At 38.7% G+C, this 23,640-nt stretch overlaps 1 protein-coding gene and 1 pseudogene across 7 annotated transcripts in view; one reads left to right on the top strand and one right to left on the bottom strand.

Moving 5' to 3' along the window:
* The window catches only part of PCDH15 (protocadherin related 15), a 1,707,782-nt gene that overhangs the window by 903,647 nt on the left and 780,495 nt on the right, over positions 1-23,640 (top strand). For 6 of the 7 annotated variants that reach the window (XM_078077809.1, XM_078077807.1, XM_078077810.1 and 3 more), the window contains one exon: positions 6,110-6,228. In XM_078077809.1, the coding sequence (XP_077933935.1) occupies positions 6,138-6,228 (91 nt within the window). In that variant the 5' untranslated portion in view covers positions 6,110-6,137. Of the gene's footprint in view, positions 1-6,109; positions 6,229-23,640 lie in introns of those variants that run through there. The other variant, XM_078077811.1, reaches the window with a different exon arrangement.
* On the bottom strand, positions 18,570-19,128 carry LOC118518167 (peroxiredoxin-1 pseudogene; annotated as a pseudogene).

Here is a 23,640-nt window from a genome sequence, read left to right as displayed (position 1 = left end):
TATTTTATAGTTTTCTGAGTACAGATCCTTTGCCTCTTTGGTTAGATTTATGCCTAGGTATCTTATGGTTTTGGGTGCAATTGTAAATGGGATCGACTCCTTAATTTCTCTTTCTTCTGTCTTGTTGTTGGTGTATAGGAATGCCACTGACTTCTGCGCATTGATTTTATATCCTGCCACTTGACTGAATTCCTGTATGAGTTCTAGCAGTTTTGGGGTGGAGTCTTTAGGATTTTCCACATAAAGTATCATATCATCTGCAAACAGTGAGAGTTTGACTTCTTCTTTGCCAATTTGGATGCCTTTGATTTCTTTTTGTTGTCTGATTGCTGTGGCTAGGACTTCCAATACTATGTTGAATAGCAGTGGTGATAGTGGACATCCCTGCCGCGTTCCTGACCTTAGGGGGAAAGCTCTCAGTTTTTCCCCATTGAGAATGATATTCGCTGTAGGATTTTCATAGATGGCTTTTATGATATTGAGGTATGTACCCTCTACGCCTATACTCTGAAGAGTTTTGATCAAGAAAGGATGCTGTACTCTGTCAAATGCTTTTTCTGCATCTATTGAGAGGATCATGTGATTCTTGTTCTTTCTTTTGTTAATGTATTGTATCACGTTGATTGATTTGCGGATGTTGGACCAACCTTGCAGCCCAGGGATAAATCCCACTTGGTCGTGGTGAATAATCCTTTTAATGTACTGTTGGATCCTATTGGCTAGTATTTTGGTGAGAATTTTTGCATCCATGTTCATCAGGGATATTGGTCTGTAATTCTCCTTTTTGATGGGGTCTTTGTCTGGTTTTGGGATCAAGGTAATGCTGGCCTCATAAAATGAGTTTGGAAGTTTTCCTTCCATTTCTATTTTTTGGAACAGTTTCAGAAGGATAGGTATTAATTCTTCTTGAAATGTTTGGTAGAATTCCCCTGGGAAGCCATCTGGCCCTGGGCTTTTGTGTTTTGGGAGATTTTTGATGACTACTTCAATTTCCTTAGTGCTTATAGGTCTGTTCAGGTTTTCTATTTCTTCCTGGTTCAGTTTTGGTAGTTGATACATCTCTAGGAATGCATCCATTTCTTCCAGGTTATCTAATTTGCTGGCATAGAGTTGCTCATAATATGTTCTTATAATTGTTTGTATTTCTTTGGTGTTGGTTGTGATTTCTCCTCTTTCATTCATGATTTTGTTGATTTGGGTCATTTCTCTTTTCTTTTTGATAAGTCTGGCCAGGGGTTTATCAATCTTGTTAATTCTTTCAAAGAACCAGCTCCTAGTTTCATTGATTTGTTCTACTGTTCTTTTGGTTTCTATTTCATTGATTTCTGCTCTGATCTTTATTATTTCTCTTCTCCTGCTGGGTTTAGGCTTTATTTGCTGTTCTTTCTCCAGCTCCTTTAGGTGTAGGGTTAGGTTGTGTACTTGAGACCTTTCTTGTTTCTTGAGAAAGGCTTGTATTGCTATATACTTTCCTCTTAGGACTGCCTTTGCTGTATCCCAAAGATTTTGAATAGTTGTGTTTTCATTTTCATTGGTTTCCATGAATTTTTTTAATTCTTCTTTAATTTCCTGGTTGACCCATTCATTCTTCAGTAGGATGCTCTTTAGCCTCCATGTATTTGAGTTCTTTCTGACTTTCCTGTTGTGATTGAGTTCTAGTTTCAAAGCATTATGGTCTGAAAATATGCAGGGGATGATCCCAATCTTCTGGTACCGGTTGAGACCTGATTTATGACCTAGGATGTGATCTATTCTGGAGAATGTTCCATGGGCACTAGAGAAGAATGTGTATTCCGTTGCTTTGGGATGGAATGTTCTGAATATGTCTGTGAAGTCCATCTGGTCCAGTGTGTCATTTAAAGTCTTTATTTCCTTGTTGATCTTTTGCTTAGACGATCTGTCCATTTCCGTGAGGGGGGTGTTAAAGTCCCCCACTATTATTGTATTGTTGTCGATGTGTTTCTTTGCTTTTGTTATTAATTGCCTTATATAATTGGCTGCTCCCATGTTAGGGGCATAGATATTTACAATTGTTAGATCTTCTTGTTGGATAGACCCTTTAAGTAGGATATAGTGTCCTTCCTCATCTCTTATTACAGTCTTTGGTTTAAAATCTAATTTGTCTGATATAAGGATTGCCACCCCAGCTTTCTTTTGGTGTCCATTAGCATGGTAAATGGTTTTCCACCCCCTCACTTTCAATCTGGGGGTGTCTTTGGGTCTAAAATGAGTCTCTTGCAGACAGCATATCGATGGGTCTTGTTTTTTCATCCAATCTGATAGCCTGTGTCTTTTGATTGGGGCATTTAGCCCATTTACATTCAGGGTAACTATTGAAAGATAGGAATTTAGTGCCATTGTATTGCCTGTAAAGTGACTGTTACTGTATATTGTCTGTGTTCCTTTCTGGTCTATGTTGCTTTTAGGCTCTCTGTTTGCTTAGAGGACCCCTTTCAATATTTCTTGTAGGGCTGGTTTCGTGTTTGCAAATTCCTTAATTTTTGTTTGTCCTGGAAGCTTTTTATCTCTCCTTCAATTTTCAATGACTGCCTAGCTGGATATAGTATTCTTGGCTGCATATTTTTCTCATTTAGTGCTCTGAATATGTCCTGCCAGTCCTTTCTGGCCTGCCAGGTCTCTGTGGATAAGTCTGTTGCCAATCTAATGTTTCTACCATTGTAGGTTACATATCTCTTCTCCCGAGCTGCTTTCAGGATTTTCTTTGTCTCTGAGACTCGTAAGTTTTACTATTAGATGTCGGGGTGTTGACCTATTTTTATTGATTTTGAGAGGGGTTCTCTGTGCTTCCTGGATTTTGATGCCTGTTTCCTTCCCCAAATTAGGGAAGTTCTCTGCTATAATTTGCTCCATTATACCTTCTGCCCCTCTCTCTCTTTTTTCTTCTTCTGGGATCCCAATTATTCTAATGTTGTTTCGTCTTATGGTATCGTTTATCTCTCGAATTCTGCCCTCGTGATCCAGTAGTTGTTTATCTCTCTTTTTCTCAGCTTCTTTATTTTCCATCATTCGGTCTTCTATCTCACTGATTCTTTCTTCTGCCTCATTTATCCTAGCAGTGAGCGCCCCCATATTTGATTGCACCTCATTAATAGCCTTTTTGATTTCTACTTGGTTAGATTTTAGTTCTTTTACTTTCCCAGAAAGGGTTTCTCTAATAACTTCCATGCTTTTTTCAAGCCCAGCTAGTATCTTTAAAGTGATGATTCTGAACTCTAGATCTGACATCGTACTAATGTCCGTATTGAGTAGGTCCCTGGCAGTCGGTGCTACCTCTTGTTCTTTTTGTTGAGGTGATTTTTTCTGTCTTGTCATTTTGTGCAGAGGAGATTAGATGAATGAGAGAACAAAATGCTAGCAGGGTAACAACGTCCCCAGAAAATATACTCTAAACAAATCAGAAAAGACCTGAAGCAATGGGAAAAGAAAGGGAAAGAGAGAAAAAAGAAAAAGAAAGAAAAAAAGAAAAAAGAAAAAGAAAAAGATAAAGATAAAAACAAACAAAAGCAAAACAAAACAAAACAAAAACAGAATGTGATCAAATATGATCAGGCTGGTTTATAGGTCAGTGCCACACACTAGATTTTGGGTGTATTTTGGTCTGTTAAAAGAAAGTCCCTCCCAAAATTTTAAAGAAAGAAAAACTTATATATGTACAAAAATAAGGGTTGTTATGATGAAGGGATGGAGTATGACTGTAAAGATGGAAATTATAAAAAAAATTTATAAAAGGATTTGATAAGTTGTTTGAAAAAAGAAAGAAGAGGATTAAAAAAAAAAAAAAGAAAGAAAAAAGGGAGAGAATGTGATCAGGCAGGGGAGTAGGAAAAAACCATACACTAGAGATTCAGAGTATATTTTGATCTGTTAGAAGAAACTATCTCAAAATTTTAAAGAGAGAACACCTTATATATATATGCCAAAAATACGGGTAACTAGTATGAAGGGATAGAATATGACTTTAAAAATGAAAAATAAAAATGCTTTTTTTTTTAAAAAGGGATTGATATGATGTTGGTTGAAAAAGGGAAAAAGAAAAATTCAAAAAAAAAAAAAACAAAAAAGAAAAAAAGACCGATAAAAAAAATAATTTTCTTTGAAAGACTAAAGAATCATGGTAAAAAAGCCATGAATTCTATGTGCAGTATTCCCCTAGCACTGGAGTTCTGCCGTTCTCATTGATCGGTAAACCTGGTCTTGGCTGGCTGTTCTCGCTGATCTTCTGGGGGAGGGGCCTGTTGCCGTGGTTCCCAAATGTCTTTCGGAGGCAAAATTGCCCCGCCCTTGCCGGTCTGGGCTAAGTAATCTGCTGGGGTTTGCTCTCGGGAGCTTTTGTTCCCTGCAAGCTTTCCGTACAGCTTTGGAGGCGGAGAGTGAAAATGGCAGCGTCCCAATCTCCGCCCGGAGGAGCCGAGAACTCGGGGTCCCGCTCCTCAGCTAGCCCCCAGAGAAAAGCAGTCAGTCACTCCCGTCTCCCCGGTCTCCGGCCACACTCCGTGCTCACCTGGCCTGTGACCGCGCCTTTCTATCTGGCACCCGACCCTGGGTGGAGTCTCCAAACCCAGCAGATCCCCGCGGTGCGCTCTCGCACCTCTCCTCCCAGGGGAAGAAGGTGAGTCTCCCCGGATCTGCCGCTTGTTGGGTCCCTGCGGGAGGAGCAGTGGCCCGACTGTGCCGCAGATCACGGTCTATGACAACCCCGAGCTGAGAGCCCGCTCCTCAGCTCCGTCTCTGCAGCCGGCTTCCCTGCTCCGATACCTGGGAGCTCTGCCGCACTCAGGCACCCCTGGTCTTTCTGTGACCCCGAGGGTCCTGAGACCACACTGTCCCGCGAGGGTTCCACCCCCCACTTTGCCACCAGAGTGACCTCCCTCAGCGGAGCAGACTTCTAAAAGTTCCGATTTTGTGCTCCGTGGCTCTATCACTTGCTAGAGGCGGCCGATGGAGGCCCCTCCCCCGCCGTCTATCCTCCCGAATATCGCCTCGGATTCACTTCTCCGCACGTCCTACCTTCCAGAAAGTGGTCGCTTTTCTGTTCAGAGAGTTGTTGCTCTTCTTTTCTTCGATCTCCTGTTGAGTTTGTAGGTGTTCAGAATTGTTTGATCCCTATCCAGCTGAATTCCTGAGACCAGACGAAATCCAGGTCTCCTACTCCTCCGCCATCTTGCTCCGCCCCTCCCAGCCCATCATTCTTTCAATAAGACTCTTGGTGTTCTCACTGGCCACTGATACCTCACTCAGTTTCTTTACTTGCTGGGAGATTGCAAAGAAAAGCAAAGGGATGAAAATGAATTGCATCCCAATGCTTTGGAAGATAGATGTGGTAAAAAATGGATGATTTATCTTTGGTCTTAGTTGGCATAGTCAATCTCCTATAGCTCTGCTAGAAAGCAATTCGAATTGTAATGAGGGGTTTTTCTATTTGATTGTGTAAAACAAATGTCCATTGAAATCTTCATGTAGGATATTAATAACTAGTTTGTCAGCTTAAATTGTCATAAAACAACGTACATATGGGGCGCCGGGGCAGCTCAGTCAGTTAAGCCACTGACTGGTGGTTTCGGCTCAGGTCATGATCTCAGGGTCATGTGGTTTAGCCCCATGTCCAGCTCCACGCTCAGAAGGGAGTCTGCTTGAGATTCTCTCCCTCCATCCGTCTCACTACTGGAACACTATCTCTAAATAAATAAATAAACTTTTAAAAATAAAATAATATACACTGTATCATTGAACTATGCTATGGACAACATGAATTTAGTAACTTAAACTATTTAACATTTAGTACACTCACGGGGTCTCAGTGTTTAAAAATGTGTGGTTCTGGTGTCATCTGTATGTTAACTTCTCAACTTCCTTGCTTACAGAGTGAGTCCCAGAAAATATTTCTTTCCTGAGAGATTACTTGTCTGCAAATTCCTGTGGGTAAAGAGTTGCAGGGCGTTAAACAGGTGTGTTACTTTGTTAATGGATAGTGTGGCGCAGGTCATTGTCTATGAAGTCAGTAAGGGTTTTCTGTGCTGTGACAGTTGTGTTTACCTATCACAGATTAATGAACTTGTCCCATGTTTGCTTCTCCCTCCTGTTATTTCAGATCAGCCTTGAGTGGAATTCGACAGAAGATGCTACAACAGTTTTATCTCTGGAAATGGTTAGCTTCAGGGATTATCCTCGCAGCCCTCTTCACAATCTGCTTCAGCCAGTATGATGATGGTAAGTCTGCTTCTAGTCTGACTTGGAGAGTTAGCTGGGGTTTCTGTTATTAAATGCAAAATGAAACACAACACCGAAATGAATAATGCTAATTTGTAGTTCATTTTTAAAGGTTAGTAGCTGTGTGAAATAACTTACCTTAGTTAAAATAATCCTACAAAAGTGGCATCTGGGTGCACCTCGTTTCTTAATAAGGATTGTGGTTCAGTAGAAAATCCAGAGCAAGTCCTCCCTTTGAACACTTACTCATTATCACTAAGTAAATGTGTGATTGCCATGGAAAACAACAACAACAACGTTCAATTCTATTTACTAACTCTTGAATAGACACAAGCAAGGGTTCAGATAAAGTTTGAGAATACAAAATATACCAAAATTTCCTATGAGAAAAGATCTCTGAAGTGGTCAAAAGTAGATGCTTTAGGTGATTTTACTGTTAGCACTTTAAATGGGTATTATGTTATTTCATCGAGCACCATTTTATTTGGAAAGAAAAAAAAATGGTAAAAGACTTCACATTAGAGTTTGTAAATTATTTCCTAACAGTAAATCAGGCACTTTAGAAAGAAATATTAGTTATCAAGCTCCTAATGGACCATTTAACACATTCTATCTGCAGGGTCCTGAATGTGTGTGTCCTAGATATTTGAATATTAGAGGGATCTGTCTTTAAATGCCATGTAATAAGAGTTAATATATATATATATATACATACACACACACACACACACAATACTTTAGCTTTAATAGAAGGAAGAAATGGACAAATGTGTCCATTCTAGAAAACTGAGTTTTGTTTTATTTTTCCTTTTCGGTGTTTTTACCCCACATTTGTTCAGTATTCAGGGCCCCAGCTACAAGCAGGCAGACCCCCCCCCACCATTGCCCTGTTATCTGGTTGCACTTAGTGGCAGCAAAGAATGGGATTAAGATTATTTTTTATGCTTTGCTTAGCTAAACTGAATGATCTGAAGATTGATGAATCGATTTGTCTTTATCCCAAACAATATTCAAATTGCACCCATATTAAGACATTCTTAGTCCTTCATAGTTAGAAAAATATGACTCTTTGGAGACTTGCAGAATAATTTGCAATAGCAACTATTTTCATAAAGTCAGTAGCCTAATTCCTTGAAAATTGTTGCTAATTAGCACATTGCTTACTTTAAGTGTTTCTGAACTCAGTGTTCACATCGTTGCCATTTCTGGCTATTGCAAATCTCCATTCTAAAAAAAAAAATTAAGTGTCATAATAAATAAATAAGGTAACTGTGACTTTGAAGCAAAAATAAAAATCAATGAAACTTAGAAGAACATGGCTTTCTATTAAAAGGATGTATTTTAAATTTGCCCTAGGAATAAATGACAAATCTGTATTGATAGTTCTTTATGTCATAAGGCATTCTATTTTTATCCATATTTAGTATTCACACTGAGTGAGGAAGGATTCACTTTTCTCACATTAGACGGGCACATGCCCTGTACTTTTCAGCAATATAATTTAGGTTATCAGAGGAAATGACTCCTGGTTTAACCTGGAATGCTATAGATTGGTTCCCTTAATAAGCTCATTATAGCTCTTACTCTTTCTAAATGTGCTCACATAGCCTCCAAAATAAGATCAGGTAACTGCTGGCCCCCACGTAGTCTCCTTTCTGAAGCAGGGTGCAGCCTCACATCTGCCCCAGGCTTGCCTGCAGGAGGCCCGTCCCTGCGGGTCTGCACTGGGGATGGCCCCCTGCAGCCCTCTGAGACACCTGCTCAGCCTCCTCCTCCAGGGGACTCACTCAGTTCTCAGGAAGATGGAAGGGATTGGAGCTGTTAGAGAAGCATGAATTCTGTATAGTGTTTTGTAGACATCTCTTCCCTTTATGTGCTTTCTAGCATGTCTTCCATCCTTGGCCCCTCCCATCTACCTCCATGCTAATGTCTTAGTCTATTCCTTAGGTATCCCCCACCCAGGTCTTCACTTCTCTCTGACCTCCTGCAACCAGGGACGCTGTGGCATCACTGTCATCCAGTTGTTCAGTGATGTGTGGCTGAAAATCATTCTAATAGTTGCTATTTTTTAAAATCTATATAAAATTGGGAGCCCACACTATGGAGTAAATCAGAACTCACAAAATAGCTAACACACAAAATAGCACTAAACTGGAATATGCAGTAAGAATTTCTTGAAGCAATGTGTTTTTAACCCAAATGCTTGGGGATGCAGGTATATAAGGTTAGATGGAAGGAAGACAATGGTGATGTCATGAACTTGATAGCAGTTTCCTCTGCTTTTCCTCTGCTTTTTTTTTTCTTTTAGGCATACGGGAGTTATTCTGAAATAAAATATTCTAGTATTAGCCAAATGTGTAGAACTGCTTCTAAGGAAAATATATAATTATTATTTAAAATATTTTATAACAAATTTTTTCACTTGAAAACTTTGGCTAAGTTTTGAGTCTTTTCATATTTTTCACTCAAATTGCTGGGGGAAGTTTCTAGATTCAATAATAAAATTTGCAGATGACCTGTTCCACAGAGGACACTTCATTTGTTTGTTGACTACATCTAAGCAAGCATTAATAGTGTAAGTGAGATTGATTGTATTATATTAAATTTTTAAAATGAGAATTTAGCTAACTGATAGAAAATAAAAGAACATAATGCATCTTCAGTTAATGGCCTCTTTCTACCAATTGATAGCATTGGAGTTGGTATTCTCGCTTGTGGTTTCATGCACTATGAGTCCTGACAAGTTTATTTGAATGGAAACATGTGCTCTGATCCCACATTGATTGTGGGATGTCTGGGGGCAGGGTGGGTGGAGGGAGGCACCATTGAGAAGCAGAGGAAGCTGGGCCATCTGCTAAATTGTGTGTGGTGTGGGGGGAAAAGATCTATAAAAGATGTCTCTTGTTCTAACATGCTATTCACAGGGAGGTAAATAAGCAAAGTTGTGCACAGGGTTTGTTTGTTGATTTTGTGTTGATTTTGAGTTCATGAATGAATCCTAAAAGGGAGAGAGAGAGAGAGAGAGAGCGAGCAAGAATGGGACTATTATATATGGGTAATGGGTATGTTTTGTTTTATATTGTATGATTTCCTCTGCCTTTTCAAATTGTCCATATTAAATCAATATTACTGCCATAACCATACAGGGAAAATCTCTGTTTAAAAAACAAACTATAATCTGTAACATTATGACTAAGTTTAGAGTTAGAGGAGTTTTAGAAGGTATGTGTACTAATGGGGGGGGTTGTCTGCCTATCTGTTGGAGAGAGAAAGATTCACTAAGTGTGAGCACACTATGAAAGCCAGCTTGCATTTATTAAAGAAATGGTTCTCCCTGGCTGCTCAGGCATTTAGCTGGAAGCCAAACATCTTCTGCCTTGCCCATGAGCTGTTATATAAATTAACACACACCTGCAATGTAAGAGAGCTACTACATATGCTACATAAGCCCAACCACATGAAGGGGGACCCCCTGAATAGGCCTGAGCCTGTTCCCCTATAAATAACACTCACTCTTGGAACTCACATTTGAAGTTTCGCATAGCATCTGGTATATGGCTAATGTTCAAGTAACTGTTGATCTTTGTTGCTATTATTACTTCTCATCACTTATAAATCATCATACTTTTTTTTAATAAACTTACATATTTATTTATAAAGGAGTACTTTGTGTCCCTGTGCATGTATACATGTTCTTTTTTTTTTTTTTTTTTTTTTTTATGTTTCTCTGAATTTACCAAACACCTTGAAGACGTTGTTAAATTATACTTCATTCTGGGAAGTATTAATGACTATATTCTCTCCTTGGCGAGCTTCCTGGCTCACATGAAATGGGGAAGTTTCAGGAGTGTTTCCGGGTTCATTTTCATGCTTGCTGTTCTGTAATCTATGGGAGGTCAATGAAGGGATACACATGCCAGTCAGTTAAGAGTGTGACCGTCTAAAGTCTGAGGCCAAGCCTAGAAACTTCGTTTTCATCAGTGACATTGGCTGATGCTAATTAACCTTAGAAGGGAATGGCCTATAAATTGCAATGCTGATAATAGAATTATAAGGAGCTTCTAACTATCAAATGAGCTGAAACACTTGGGTTTCCAAGCAAGGTCGGTCCCCACTTGAGATGCCTTACAGAGAGGAGAGTTGGTTCAGTGAATGAACAGCTGTGTGAGAATGGTGGGATGGTCTCAATGGCTCCTAGTCCCAGGCTTTTCCAGACTGTCATGAGGGCGCTGTTGTAGCACCTTCCCTACCTCACGGGCTGCATGGGACCCTCACTGTCTCCCCAGGATCATGCTGGACATTGCTCAAAAATCCTGTATCCTCTGCATATGCTGTTTCTAAGTGTAATGCATGTGATCTTCTTCCTGACAACATTATCTTTCTCTGGACATAGTGTCATGCAAGTTTCTCTTGAGTGTCATTCAGTTGTAATCAAATTAAAGTAAAGATGATTATTGAAGACTGTAAGTAACTTTCCATGAGCTATGCTGTCTGTGAAGCATCTTCATCCCTCATTTAAATTTGATTTCTTAAGGCACCGTGCTTAGAAAGTGAGCAAATACGTGTGCACACACACATATCTACCTGTATACATAAATAATACACATTTTAAACAAAAATAAAACCCTAGCATGTATTGTTATGCAAGTTTTTAGCTTAATATGTTATAAACATCTGTTTTGTTTGCGCCTGTAATTTATTCCATCTGACAGAGTCTATTTTCATTCTGAGACAAAAGCTTAGCTGTTACCACTCTTTAGGTTATACCCACACCTGCATTTCTTGTCTCCACTTTTCTGGTGGTAATCACGTGGATCCTTGTTAAACACTTCCCCCCGCCCCCAAGGACTTTGTTTTAGAGTAAAGGTTTGAAAATACACGCCTTTTTATGTAGTTTGTTTCAGCAAGAGTTGTCCAGTAAGCAAGTTCACATAAAAACTCTAAGCTCTACCCTTGTGCCTAGAAGGATTACTTCTGTGGCTTTTGTACACTCTAGTAATCGGCTCACTTAAAGTCCATCTGTATACTCCGGAAGGCCAGAGAGCTAAAGAGCTGGGGGGGGGGGGGCATCTCTGATAAACAGAAGACCAATTATTGTACTTAGAAGATTCTCTGTCTGCTCCTCTGTGCGTCTTTGCTTTCTCCCTCTCTTTCTATCTCTAATACACACGTTATTTCCAAGATAGCTTGGAATAGCTAAGTACTGATACTTCAGATGCCCCATTTGTCCTGTGAAGATAGGGAAAAGAAAGGAAAGGTCTAATTTAGTGTCCAAGCCCTGCAGACAAAACTAATGGTAAGTGGTAAGGTGGATGCTTCCCTGTGGGGCTCTAACAACCTGAAAAACTGGAACCCATTGAAAAATAAAATACTCATATCCTAATTTCATGAAATGCATGAAAGGCAGAACTCATTTTAAACATCCTTGATAGACATTGAGATTGAGCAAAATTGTCATCGTAATCCCGCACGGCTCCGAGTCAGCAGTGATGCATACAGCTCATGATAGAGCGGCTCTTCTTAGCTGGGTCTTTTCCTGTTGAATCTCAGTATCTGTTACCAGCACTTCTCCACTGATTCCCTTAAGCTCTGCAATTTCCTTTTTCTCACAACTCTACTAAAACTGTACTCTCTAAAGCCTCCAATGACCACTTTCTTGGACAAATCCTATAATTTTCTAGCATTTCAGCAAGCAGCCCTATTGATCCACCCTCCTTCCAACTTTGTTTTTCTCAGAGGTTCTTTGTACTGACTTTTTCTGATTGTGTACATATCAGCCTCCTCCATCTTCCTGGTAAATATTCTCTCTCTTCCTTTTTTGTGATTTTGAAAGTGTCCCACTCTTGTTTGTATTTCCATAAGGAAAAATATATTGTTTAATAAATTGATTTCGATATTTTTTGACAGTGTGGTCATTTTCTACCCCACTTTCCTTGCACAGAGTATTCATCTCCCTTCATACCCTCTGTACATATGGTCACGTTGGCTGTGGTCCGCATATTTGGATTCACTTATTTAATTAGCATTTTATTGCATATCAACTCTAGAAAAGACAGTAGGGCATCAAAAACAAGGCAGTCTCAGGGTGCCTGGGTGGCTCAGTCATTAAGCGTCTGCCTTCGGCTCAGGTCATGATCTCAGGGTCCTGGTATCGAGCTCCACGTCAGGCTCCCTGCTCAGTGGAGAGTCTGCTTCTCTTCCTCTCTCTGCCCTTCCCTCTGCCCCTGCGCCTTTCAAATAAATAAATAAAATCTTTTAAAAATCGAGGCAGTCTCTTCATCCAAGTATAATAATGACAGAGATAGTCAATGTACAATGTGATATATATACTAATAGAATTATGTGCAGTGTCTGTGTTTTGGGAGAATACCAATGGAATATTTGCTGAAGATTTTGGGGTAGACATAGTAAGAAACTGTTTGCAGGACAGATTTTGAGTTTCCAAGTTAAGAAACTTAAGGACCATAGGTAATTTCAGAAAACAGTGTAGAACACTGAGTTGATGTTCTGGTTTTCAGATGTGTACAGGTTATCTCTGCACAACACCGAGGACTGTGAGTGTTGTTTCATGACCTCATTCAGGAAATGTTAGGTGTTAATGTATCTGAAGGTAACAAAACAACATGTGCTTGCTTGTGATCATTATCTATCCTGGGCTTATCTATGAGCTCCTCCCCTTCATGGAACTCCAGCTGACCACATCCACGGTCTCTGTTTTTTTTTTTGGGGGGTGTGTGTGTGTGTGTGAGAGAGAGAGAGAGAGACAGACAGACAGACAGATGGAAAGAGACAGAACCAGAGACAGAGGAAGGGAGAGATACCCCTGAAAACTATATCTCAGTTGTTTGTAGTGCTCAGATTTTGCAATTGATTGTATTCCATGCCTTCTCAGACACTATTCAGAAGTGTTGCTACATATTTATATACACATCGTTCCTGAATATTCAACAAGTTTTTTGAAATCTTTGAAATAAAAAAAAAATTATGTGTGAACATCTCCTAACAATAACCACTAATGTTTATTTAGCATTTACTAACTGAGCCTCCATGTACATTGTATTTTTAGTTTAATTTTCATGAGAACTCCATGACGGATTTGATACTAACAACCATGTAGCATTTCTCTGCTATCCTGCCCCTGCCAGGTCAGTGACACGGAAGGGTGAACTTGCTGCCTCAATGTGGTATAACTAGGAGGTGACAAAGCCCAAACCAGACCTTTACCTCAGCTCCATGTGCAGTCACCATCCACTGGGCTATTTTATTATGACATCAGAATCTAAACTTCCCCTCCAGATTTTACTCAAATTCTGCTTATTCCTTGATCCTAACTTATTCATTATTCTTTAATGTTGTTACTAATGGCACTCAATCCAAAATTAAACATGGAGGGGTTGGTCAACGGGTATAAACTTGAAGGTACAGAGAATAAGTTCTGGAGATCTACATACAGTAGATGGTGATGATCGTTACTAACGCTGCAATGTGTACTTGAAATTCGCTGAGAGAGTAGATTCTGAGTGGTCTCACCACAGCAAAATAAATTCATGCATCAATCCATAAATACACAGCCACATAAATACATAAATAAGATAACTATGTGGATGATGGCTGTGTTAATTGGGTTGATTATGGTAGTCACTTTGCAATGTGTAAGTATCCAGACAGCGCTTTGTGCACCTTATGTAGGTACAATTTTTGTCAATTATACCTCAATCAAGCTGAAAAAATAATACCTCTCTTCCCCTTTATATTCCAACATATCATACAACGTTTGTTTTATGTTGAGATTATAAAGTGCAGAAGACAGAGACTGTCTCATTTACTTTCCTCAGCCCTTGACAGAATGACCCAATTAGAAGTTATTGAAATAAATAAGCATTGAAATTAAAAAAAAAATATTAGATGAAATGTCTCCTTTAACAATGTACGGCAAGTTGGTGAGGTTTGAGAATAGCAACTAGAGTTCAAACAACAATTCAAAAACATACTTAGCATTTGATTTATATGGCATTGCTCAACATTGACACAGGGACAAAAACAATCAATAAATACCCGTGGTAGGGAGATGTTGCACATAGCTAGGTTCTTTTCTGTTTGTTTTTGTTTTTTGCATCCTGTTGGGAAAACAGTTTAGGTAAACTGTATGAGTATATACGTCATTTTTGAGAGATTCAGCTGACATTTTCCCCATCATAGTGTGTCACTGAGCAAAGTCCGTGGAAAACTCAAACTGAACCCATCCTTCCTTCTTGTGTGCTTCCCACCTTTCTTTTCTCTGATTCTTAGCTGCTCTTCTGGGTATTTGTTCCCAATGTTGGCAGATCACACGGTGGCGTTGATTCCTGGATCAGTAGCCCAGCTCATGTCACTAATATTTCCTGCTTGTGTAAGACCTTCTACTGCCCCTCAGGGCCACTCAATTAGACTGTTCAGTGATGACTGTCCAGCTACTCTGAGTTTATTAAGTGTCTCTGTTGAACATTTGGAATACTGATGAGCACTCCTCAGACTGAGCCTGAGACTGGGTGTGAAAACAGCCATGCGAGAGTGTCGCCATCCACACTGCATGCGGCTGTATCCAGCATTGGGCCACGGCTGGTCTGTTGAGTACAGGGAATGCACTTCTGATGATATCAGGGAAAAGAACACAGCATTTAAAAGAAATATTAATAATGCGTTATACGCATTATTTTCATTCATTCATCTATTCAGGTAGAGCGAGCATATGCAACATCTATTATATGCACATCAGATTTCTAATAATTGCAGCTAAGTGATTTCTGAGTGCCAGATGCCTTATCCATACTACACACTCTACTCACATTGCTTATTTACATATAATGCACATGATATGTATATACGTATATGCACTTTTAAATAGGATGGCAGTGCTATGGAAAAATAAAATCTCTGGGAAGAGCCAGATTTCCAGGAGAGCAAGAAAAAAAAAAAAAAAAAGGAATGTTCAGCAAAGTATATATTCTCTTATTCAATGTATTTAATCTTCACTAAAATCCCATGAGATAAATTCTATTATTATTCCTATTTTCCAGATGAGGAAATTGAAGCTTTACAGATAGCAAGCTGTCTTGGGTCAGATCATGGATCTCCTACATCTAAGGACTGATCCTACTTCAGGCAGCACGGCTCAAGCTGGCACAGTCTTAACTACTATATTTTGTAGCCTTAAGACAGAGTGCTGCAGGACTCAAGAAAGTTGGATCCATTGACCCTTGGAGAATCATGGCACCATGATCAATCCCTATTGTCCATTTATTCAACATATATGTATTAACATCTCCGTTGTGCCAGCTTCTTGCTAAGTTCTGGAGATGCAAATATCAATAAGGTACATTTTTTGACCTCATGCATGCTACAGCCTAGTTCATACAAAACACCAGTACAAGGAACAAACAGATCACAAGTATAAATCAGTATACTGTAGGTTGTAAAGGGCGGGAATTAAAAGGACGGCATTCTTTGAAGTGTGTCAAAGTCTGTGTTGGCTGTAGTTAGTCCTAAAAGATTTTTAGTATGAGATAGTTTTGAGTTACTTGGAAAATGAGTGACAAGCTGCATTAGATTCAAACCTGATACATTATGCCTCGTGTGTGCAGTCCAAGCAGAGGGGAACATGGGGGGATTAACAGATGATACCCATTGGTGGTATGTGGAGATGGAAGATTATCTATGGCAGAGTGGTTGAAGCATGAGCTTGGGAGTCAGAGAGACCTTCTTCAACTCGTGGCACAATCTCTGTATGCATTTTGATGAGTGATGTAACAACCTCACTCAGACTCAGATCTCCATCCACTAAACAAGGGTAATGGCAACCCAGATTAGACTGCTGTAGGATTAACTGATGTTACGCATGTGAACTGCTTACTATGCTTCCCAGCATAGGGGCAGCACTTAATACATGTACTTTGGTATATTGTAATAATTACTATATTTTCAAATTAAAGTAAGGTAGACTTCATGTTTCCTCATCATTATTCAGTATTTATTTAGATTCCCTTTGTCTGAAAACATTTACACACACACACACACACAATCATCTGCTACATCTTCAATGGACTGCAGCTTCTTTAGAAAGATCATATACCTTCTGTTACTTCTTTCTGGGTACTATACTTCTCTGTAGGGTTTTCTGCTCCTCAGGCTTGTGAATTTCTCAGCCGCACTTATTACGGCATCTGCCATAGAAGAGAAACTCTGTAAGCATTGGGTTATCTGTACCTTTTCCATATTTTTCTCTTATTTTCTCTACCTCTTTCAACTATGTCAATGTTGATTAGTTTCTATTTATATACAGGAACTTCCTTTAGTTCCTTCTTCCTACTCTTTCTTCACTCACGTGAGATGGTGCTCTTACCACTTTCTTCTTTGCATTTTGTTTCCTACATTCACCCAACCTTCTCTTCCATCCTTATTTGTTCTCTTTCCTGCTTCTTTGTCTTCTCTCTCTCCCTCCCTCTCACTCTCCCTACACTCCCCCCCCGCCCCTGCAACATTTGGTCTACTCTTATTAGCTTTCTCCCTCCCTTTAGATAATTTAAATTCCAGAAAATACAAGCACTTTCTTGGCTTCAGTACTTCATATATCTAACAGTTTGGCCTACATTAAAAAAGTAATCTTAACTGGACTTTCAATCTCATTTGTTGCCAAAAGGAATTAGGATAGCATTTTAAAGAAAAAGAAAAAAAAATTCCCAGAGCACACACACACTACAGGACCTCTAAAGTTTCCTTCTACTTTCAGATGAGTGCCTTAGAGGAGATGCCATCAGATTTCATTTCCAATGATAATGAAGTTTGAAAACATTTTCAATCTAATCTCTAAATTTGTAAGATTTAAATTCAAACTAGGACCTTTGCCAAATAGCATTTGTGAAATTATCAATTCCATGGGAGTTTATATAAATACGTAAAGTGAGATATATTCTTAGGAAAAAAAAAAAAAACCCACCCGCAGGACTACTGGCCAGTGACCCACCGATACTAGACCGAAGCCCATGCAGGCTGTTGGCACTGGTCCCTGAGAGCTTCCCAGCTCCATCCCACCTGACAGCAGAAGTCCCTTTTCTCAGCTGGTTTCAACGTGGCTTTGGGAGCAGATCTCCACAAGTGTAGTGTTTGAAGACAATCATGATGTATTTCTGTTTGTCGTATAATATTAACTGCTTCATTCCATAGCATACACAAAAAAGACACAGAGAAACTAACTTACATAATCAAATCATATGAATATCAGCTTCTATTTACTGAAAAGTCTTCCAAGAGTTTTCCAAGGGCCGTGCTTATGCTGATGTTACAAAAGACATCATACAAACAGCCTTTTTATTTTTTTATTTTTTTAAGATTTTATTCTTTCATGCGAGTGAGAAAGAGAGAGAACACAAGCTGGGGGAGAGGCAGAGGGAGGAGCAGACTCCCCACTGAGCAGGGAGCCCGACGTGGGACTTGATCCCAGGACTCCGAGATCATGACCTGAGCTGAAGGCAGACATTTAACCAACTGAGCCACCCAAGTGCCCCTTAAAAGCAGCCTTGCAAAGAAACTTTTTAATTCTGGATTTTCTACTAGCCCGATCCCATCACTAGAGATTACTGCAAGGAACAACTGGCCAATGATGGCATTGCTGGTAAGAATAACTAGAAACTGGGGCGCCTGGGTGAAGTATCCAACTCTTGGTTTTGTGATCTCGGGGTCATGGGATCAAGCCCCTGCCCCATCAGGCTCTGCGGGGAGTCTGCTTGAAGATTCTTTCCCTCTGCCCCTCCTGGCACACATTCTTTCTCCGTCTCTCAAATAAATAAATTAATTTAAAAAAAGGAATAACTAGAAACTTATGAGAAAGCACTTCAAAAACAGAAGAGGTTCAATAACATCCCCCCAAGACAGAGAAGTGTCAAATAGCAGTATTCATTGTTGACCTGGCACATTGCTGTGTGAAATGAAGTACTGCAATTTAAGATTGCTGACGTGTTTTGGTAGAGTAAACAAATAATGAATAGATTTTTTAAAAAAGTCAATGACTTAGAATATGAAAAACATACTCAATAGGCTTTGGAGACAACTAAATCTCATTCAAAATTTTATGCTTATGTGATTCCTACACCTTATCTTATTTCTTTAATTTTTTTTTCTTAGTTCAAGTTTAACAGAAACAACACAAGATCAAGAAAGGCTGGCCTCCCCAGCCCCTGCAGGAAAGGCCCATCCTGTCCCATACCACATCTGCACTGAGTCTAAAGTCTTTGTTTTAAGATGTTAGTAGTACCAAAGAGATTTTTCATGGCCGCCCATGGCCTCCTGGCCCTAAAATGGCCCAGTGTTCACTTCTGCTTAGAGAAATAATCTTTGCTCTTTTGGATAGTGAGCTTGATGGCATCACTGCCAGGCTTTCCCATGCTTGTCAGTAAACTCAACTAGTCTGAGTCTCATCCACAGAGTGGCCAACAGGGTGGTCTTCACAGCGATCTGCCAGAGGATTTCTTTATCATCAATGATAAAGATGCACAAGATGCCTTCATCAACCTTTAAGACTCCATCGTCCTGAGCAATGGTACACTTGGGGTGTGATACCAAGGGAACGTTCACGGGTCCCGGGCCTCCTTCTTTCTTGGATGTGTTGATCCACACCAGGTGACAGAAATGCGAATCCACAGAAGCACCAATCACTTGACACTTGAGTTTCTTAAATTCTTCTGCCCTGTTGCTGGAAGCATTCATCTGTATGGGGCACACAAAATGAAGTCAAGAGGATAAAAGAGCGTAGCATATATTCCTTTGTAGTCCGAGAGGCTAATGTCTTTGAATGGGACCATATGGCATAACAGCCTTGGCTTTGAAGTTGGGGGCAGGATGCCCAATTTTGGCATTTTCTGAAGACATCTTTCTATTGACAGATCTGAGACAGAACACACCAAAGACCAGTCAGGAAGAAGACACCTACAACCATATTTGAAATGGAATTTTTTGGAACTATACCAAATTACAAATAAATACTGCTCTAACAGGGGAAAAAAGTCTGTATAGATACATACATACATACATACATACATAATCCACTTTCTTTAATGAAAGATGCATAGGAGCAAGTAAATTTCAAAAGTACGCACAAAGGGAAAATTATATTCTAAGTTTAGAGAATCTCAAAATAGACTCTCTTCTCTTAATGCTGTATGTATGACAAGTTTGGCAACACATTTATTTGAATATATTAGCAAATTATACTGATCAATTGGTTTCTATTGCAGAATTTCATTATATAAACCTAGAAAAAAAGGAAATATCTTTGCTGGTACTTCTGGAATATGTTTCTTAAGTATTTAGTTAACATTCTTCCAGGTTTGAGATTTAGAAATCATTTTGAACAAGTTTGATATAAAAAGTTATTTGAAAAGATGCTCTTAAAATAAATGAAAAGAAAAAAAAAAACATATGTCAGAATAGGTTTATCAAATTTTATCACCATTCCTTCACATTGGAAGGTTACAGCAGATATTTACAAGGAATAAACTTGGGTCAAAGTCTCTTTAGGAAAGACTGATACCTTTATAGAAAATATATTTTGGGTATTTATTGCCAAATACGCATTTTTGGCTTTTTGTTTAGTTCTAGTGGATTTTTTTTTAAGTATAAGAAAATAAGAATATGTGAAATGAACTTCTACCTCTAAACTGAACCATTATGATTATTCTGGTTTAGGATATAATCATCATTGCTTCAGTCAGAGAAATGAATTTTCTTTGAATCACTGCATCTCTGCTAGTGAATATTTTTTTCTATAATTCATTAAATATCTGCCATTGCCTATGTAATATACTGGAGGTAATAATCACCTTAGTTACTATTCATTTATTTAATTATTTATTCATTCAACACACTTTTATAGGATTGCTACTATATGCCAGGTACTATAAAAGGTGTTGGGGGCAAGGAGTTTATTCCCGATGGAGGGAATAATATGTAAGTCCCCATGATCAGAAGTAAATGCAGTATGATGAAGAGTCTGAATGAAGGCCAGTGTAAATCAAATGCTAATGAAACTGAGGAGATATGCAGGGACCAAGGTTTGTTGATGGTAACAGTGATAAGTTTAGTTTTAATTATAAGTGAAGCCATTGGAGTTTTAAAAGCAGGAGCAGTAGTGGGAGGGAAGGTGTGACAACATGATCCCATTTGTTCCAAGACAGATCACTAGATGTAGTGAGAAAAATGGATTCTCATAAGGACTGATAGAGAAAAATAACACCATAGCCAAGATGCACACCTGTGGCGTAGTCCAAGCAGGAGAAGGTGGTGGTTTAAACCACGAGGGGGTAGGGTTGGCTGGGGAAGGAAACTAGATATAGAGACTGGTGGAGAGGTTGGGGGGGGATATATATATATATATATACACACACACACACACACACACACACACAAACACACAATGTGTGGTTTATTAAAAACCAGGAGGGAAGGGAGTAAAGGGAGACAAAGCTGGAGTAAGTAGTCCCAAGAGCAGGGCCATTCACTGACACAGAAACCTTAAAAGGACCACAGTTAGAAGGGAGATCATGAGTATAGTTGTGGGCAAATTCAGTCTGAAAGAGAAAACAGTTGATTCATTGTGATGTTAAATTTTTATGACAAAAATAGTAAGTAATCCTCAATGCTTTGCTATGATTTTTACCAATGTGGTAAAAAATTATCAATTTTTACAATTATTCTGATTTTGTTTTTTGTTGAAAGAAAAATATGTTTAATTTTGATGACTTTCTGGATCCTTTACTCAGTGTTGTATACAATTTAATGAATTGCTTTGCTTTATAGGAATGTCCAATATACAATTGGTAAGGTAACAATTATATATTAAAATATTTAATTGGTAAGATAACAATTGTATATTGGGTATTCTTACAAAAAATAATAAACATAATTTTCCCTCAAGAAAGAAAAGGACATGGATATTTTGTGTTTAATTTGTTAAAATAATCATTTAAAGTCAAAATGATAGAGAAATAAGGGATCCTAGAATGCAGAATTTTTCTCTAAAAATTTAGAGTTTTTAAGCCTTTTACTTCCCTTTTAGTAGTATAAAATGAACAAACTTAGATTCTGCTTCAAGAAATACCTTTTAACTCTTAACTTTTGACCAAATAAGATTTGAAGAATCTAGGACCAAAGAATATATGTATTCATCCTCATAGACTCATTCTTTGAAGTCATGTTTGTCTGAATTTCTATACATTGTATTACAAACTATGGAAATTGAAAACAATTTTAAATTTTGTGGAGGCTGCATTATATAAAACAAAAATTGAATTTATAATTTATTAATAAATGCATATATATGGAAATTTTTGAAATTCAATGTATGGGAAATGAGCATGCATTATTTTCCACACCCATGTGTAATTCAATATGAAAATATCAAATATGTCTATTAATTTTGAAAGATTAAAAGTAATATTCCCTAGCAGTATTTGTCCTCCTCAAGGGACATGAGGGATGAAGGACAGCAGGCCTTCTGTTATAGGGATACAAGTATGAAGAACAGAAGCTGGATGCCATCCTAATTCCATTAGTCGTCTCATTTTCCCCTTTTTCTCTACTGTTCCTGTCTGGGTAAATTTTTACTTGAGAACACTAGGATTTTAATTATTATTAAATGCCCATACTGAAGGTAACCAAATATACTCTGGGTATATTAACACTATGCAGAGATTCCTGGGACAGATTTCTTTCCCCACAGTACAAATTTGAGTTTTGAAAGAATAATCTTTTTTATAAATCTGTCAGTTATTTGGTAGACAGTAGCCTCCTTTTCCGAACATACTCATTAGATTATAATCAAAATATAAGGGTGAAATGCATAGTTTCTCACTGAATTTGGTGCCCCAGCCTAGTCTCATAAATGTATGTCTAAAACATATGGTCATAAGAAGCTGAAAATAATTCTTTTTTTGTGTGTGTGAGAGACCCTGAATCCCCAGAGTTTAAGTAGCTCTATTGTGTTTTGCAAGTTACAAAATGTGACACAGAGGGAGGAATGAAGTAGTCCCCCTACTTCCATGAAGAACTAGAGTGACATCAGGATATTAAGCACTTCTGTGAATAAAATATCAATTTTTTAAAAATTTAAGTTCAATTAAGTTAACGTATAGTGCATTATTAGTTTCAGGGTAGAATTTAGTGATTCATCAGTTGCATATAACAGCCAGTGCTCATTCCATCACATGCTCTCCTTAATGTCCATCACCCAGTTACCCCATCCCCCCACGCACCTCCCCTCCAGCAACCCTCAGTTTGCTTCCTAGAGTTCAGCGTCTCTTATGGTTTGCCTGCCTCTCTGCTTTTATCTTATTTTTCCTTCCCTTCCTCTATGTTCATCTGTTTTGTTTCTTAAGTTCCACATATGAGTGAAATCATATGGTATTTGTCTTTCTCTGAGTGAGTTATTTCACTTAGCATAATACCCTTTAGTTCCATCCACATCATTGCAAATGGCAAGATTTCCTTCATTTTGATGGCTGAGTAATATTCCGTTGTGTATGTATGCGCGCACGCGCGCGTGTGTGTGTGTATATATATATATACACACCACATTTTCTTTATCCATTCATCTGTCATTGGACATCTGGGCTCTTTCCATAGTTTGGCTACTGTGGACATTGCTGCTATAAACATTGGGGTGCATGTGCCCCTTTGAATCACATTTGTATCCTTTGGATAAATACCTAATAGTGCAATTCCTGGGTCATAGGGTAGCTCTGTTTTTAACTTTTTGAGGAACCCCCATACTGTTTTCCAGAGTGGCTGCACCAGCTTGCATTCCCACCAACAGTGTAAGAGGGTTCCCCTTGCTCCACATCCTTACCAACATCTGTTGTTTCCTGAATTGTTAGTTTTAACCATTCTGACAGGTGAGAGGTGATATGTAATTATGGTTTTGATTTATATTTCCCTGATGATGACTGATATTGAGCATTTTTTCATGTGTCTGTTAGCCAACTGGATGTCTTCTTTGGAGAAATGTCTGTTCATGTCTTCTGCCCATTTCTTGACTGGATTTTTTTGTTTGCTTGTTTTTTGGGTGTTGAGTTTGATAAGTTCTTTATAGATTTTGGATACTAGCCCTTTATCAGATATGTCATTTGCAGATATCTTCTCCCATAAGATATTACTTTGATGCTTAAAGAGTTGCAAATTTGGGAACACTCTGACAGAGTCTCAGCATGGACAACGACAGTGAGGCACAGTGCTTCCTGACAATCATAGGACTGAGGTGATCCCCTCAAGTGACTTTGAGAGCAGAGGAACAATAACTAAGACCACTTATATAAGACTATTTTGCCAAGGGGATACCCAGAATTGACAAGACTAAGATTTGAGAGGAAGTAAGCTGAATGATCTTGA

This window comes from Halichoerus grypus, chromosome 7, assembly GCF_964656455.1.
Source record: "Halichoerus grypus chromosome 7, mHalGry1.hap1.1, whole genome shotgun sequence".
In the NCBI taxonomy this organism is placed as follows: domain Eukaryota; kingdom Metazoa; phylum Chordata; class Mammalia; order Carnivora; family Phocidae; genus Halichoerus; species Halichoerus grypus.
Note: the sequence above shows the minus strand (reverse complement) of the source record. Positions and strands in the feature narration are given on the sequence as shown.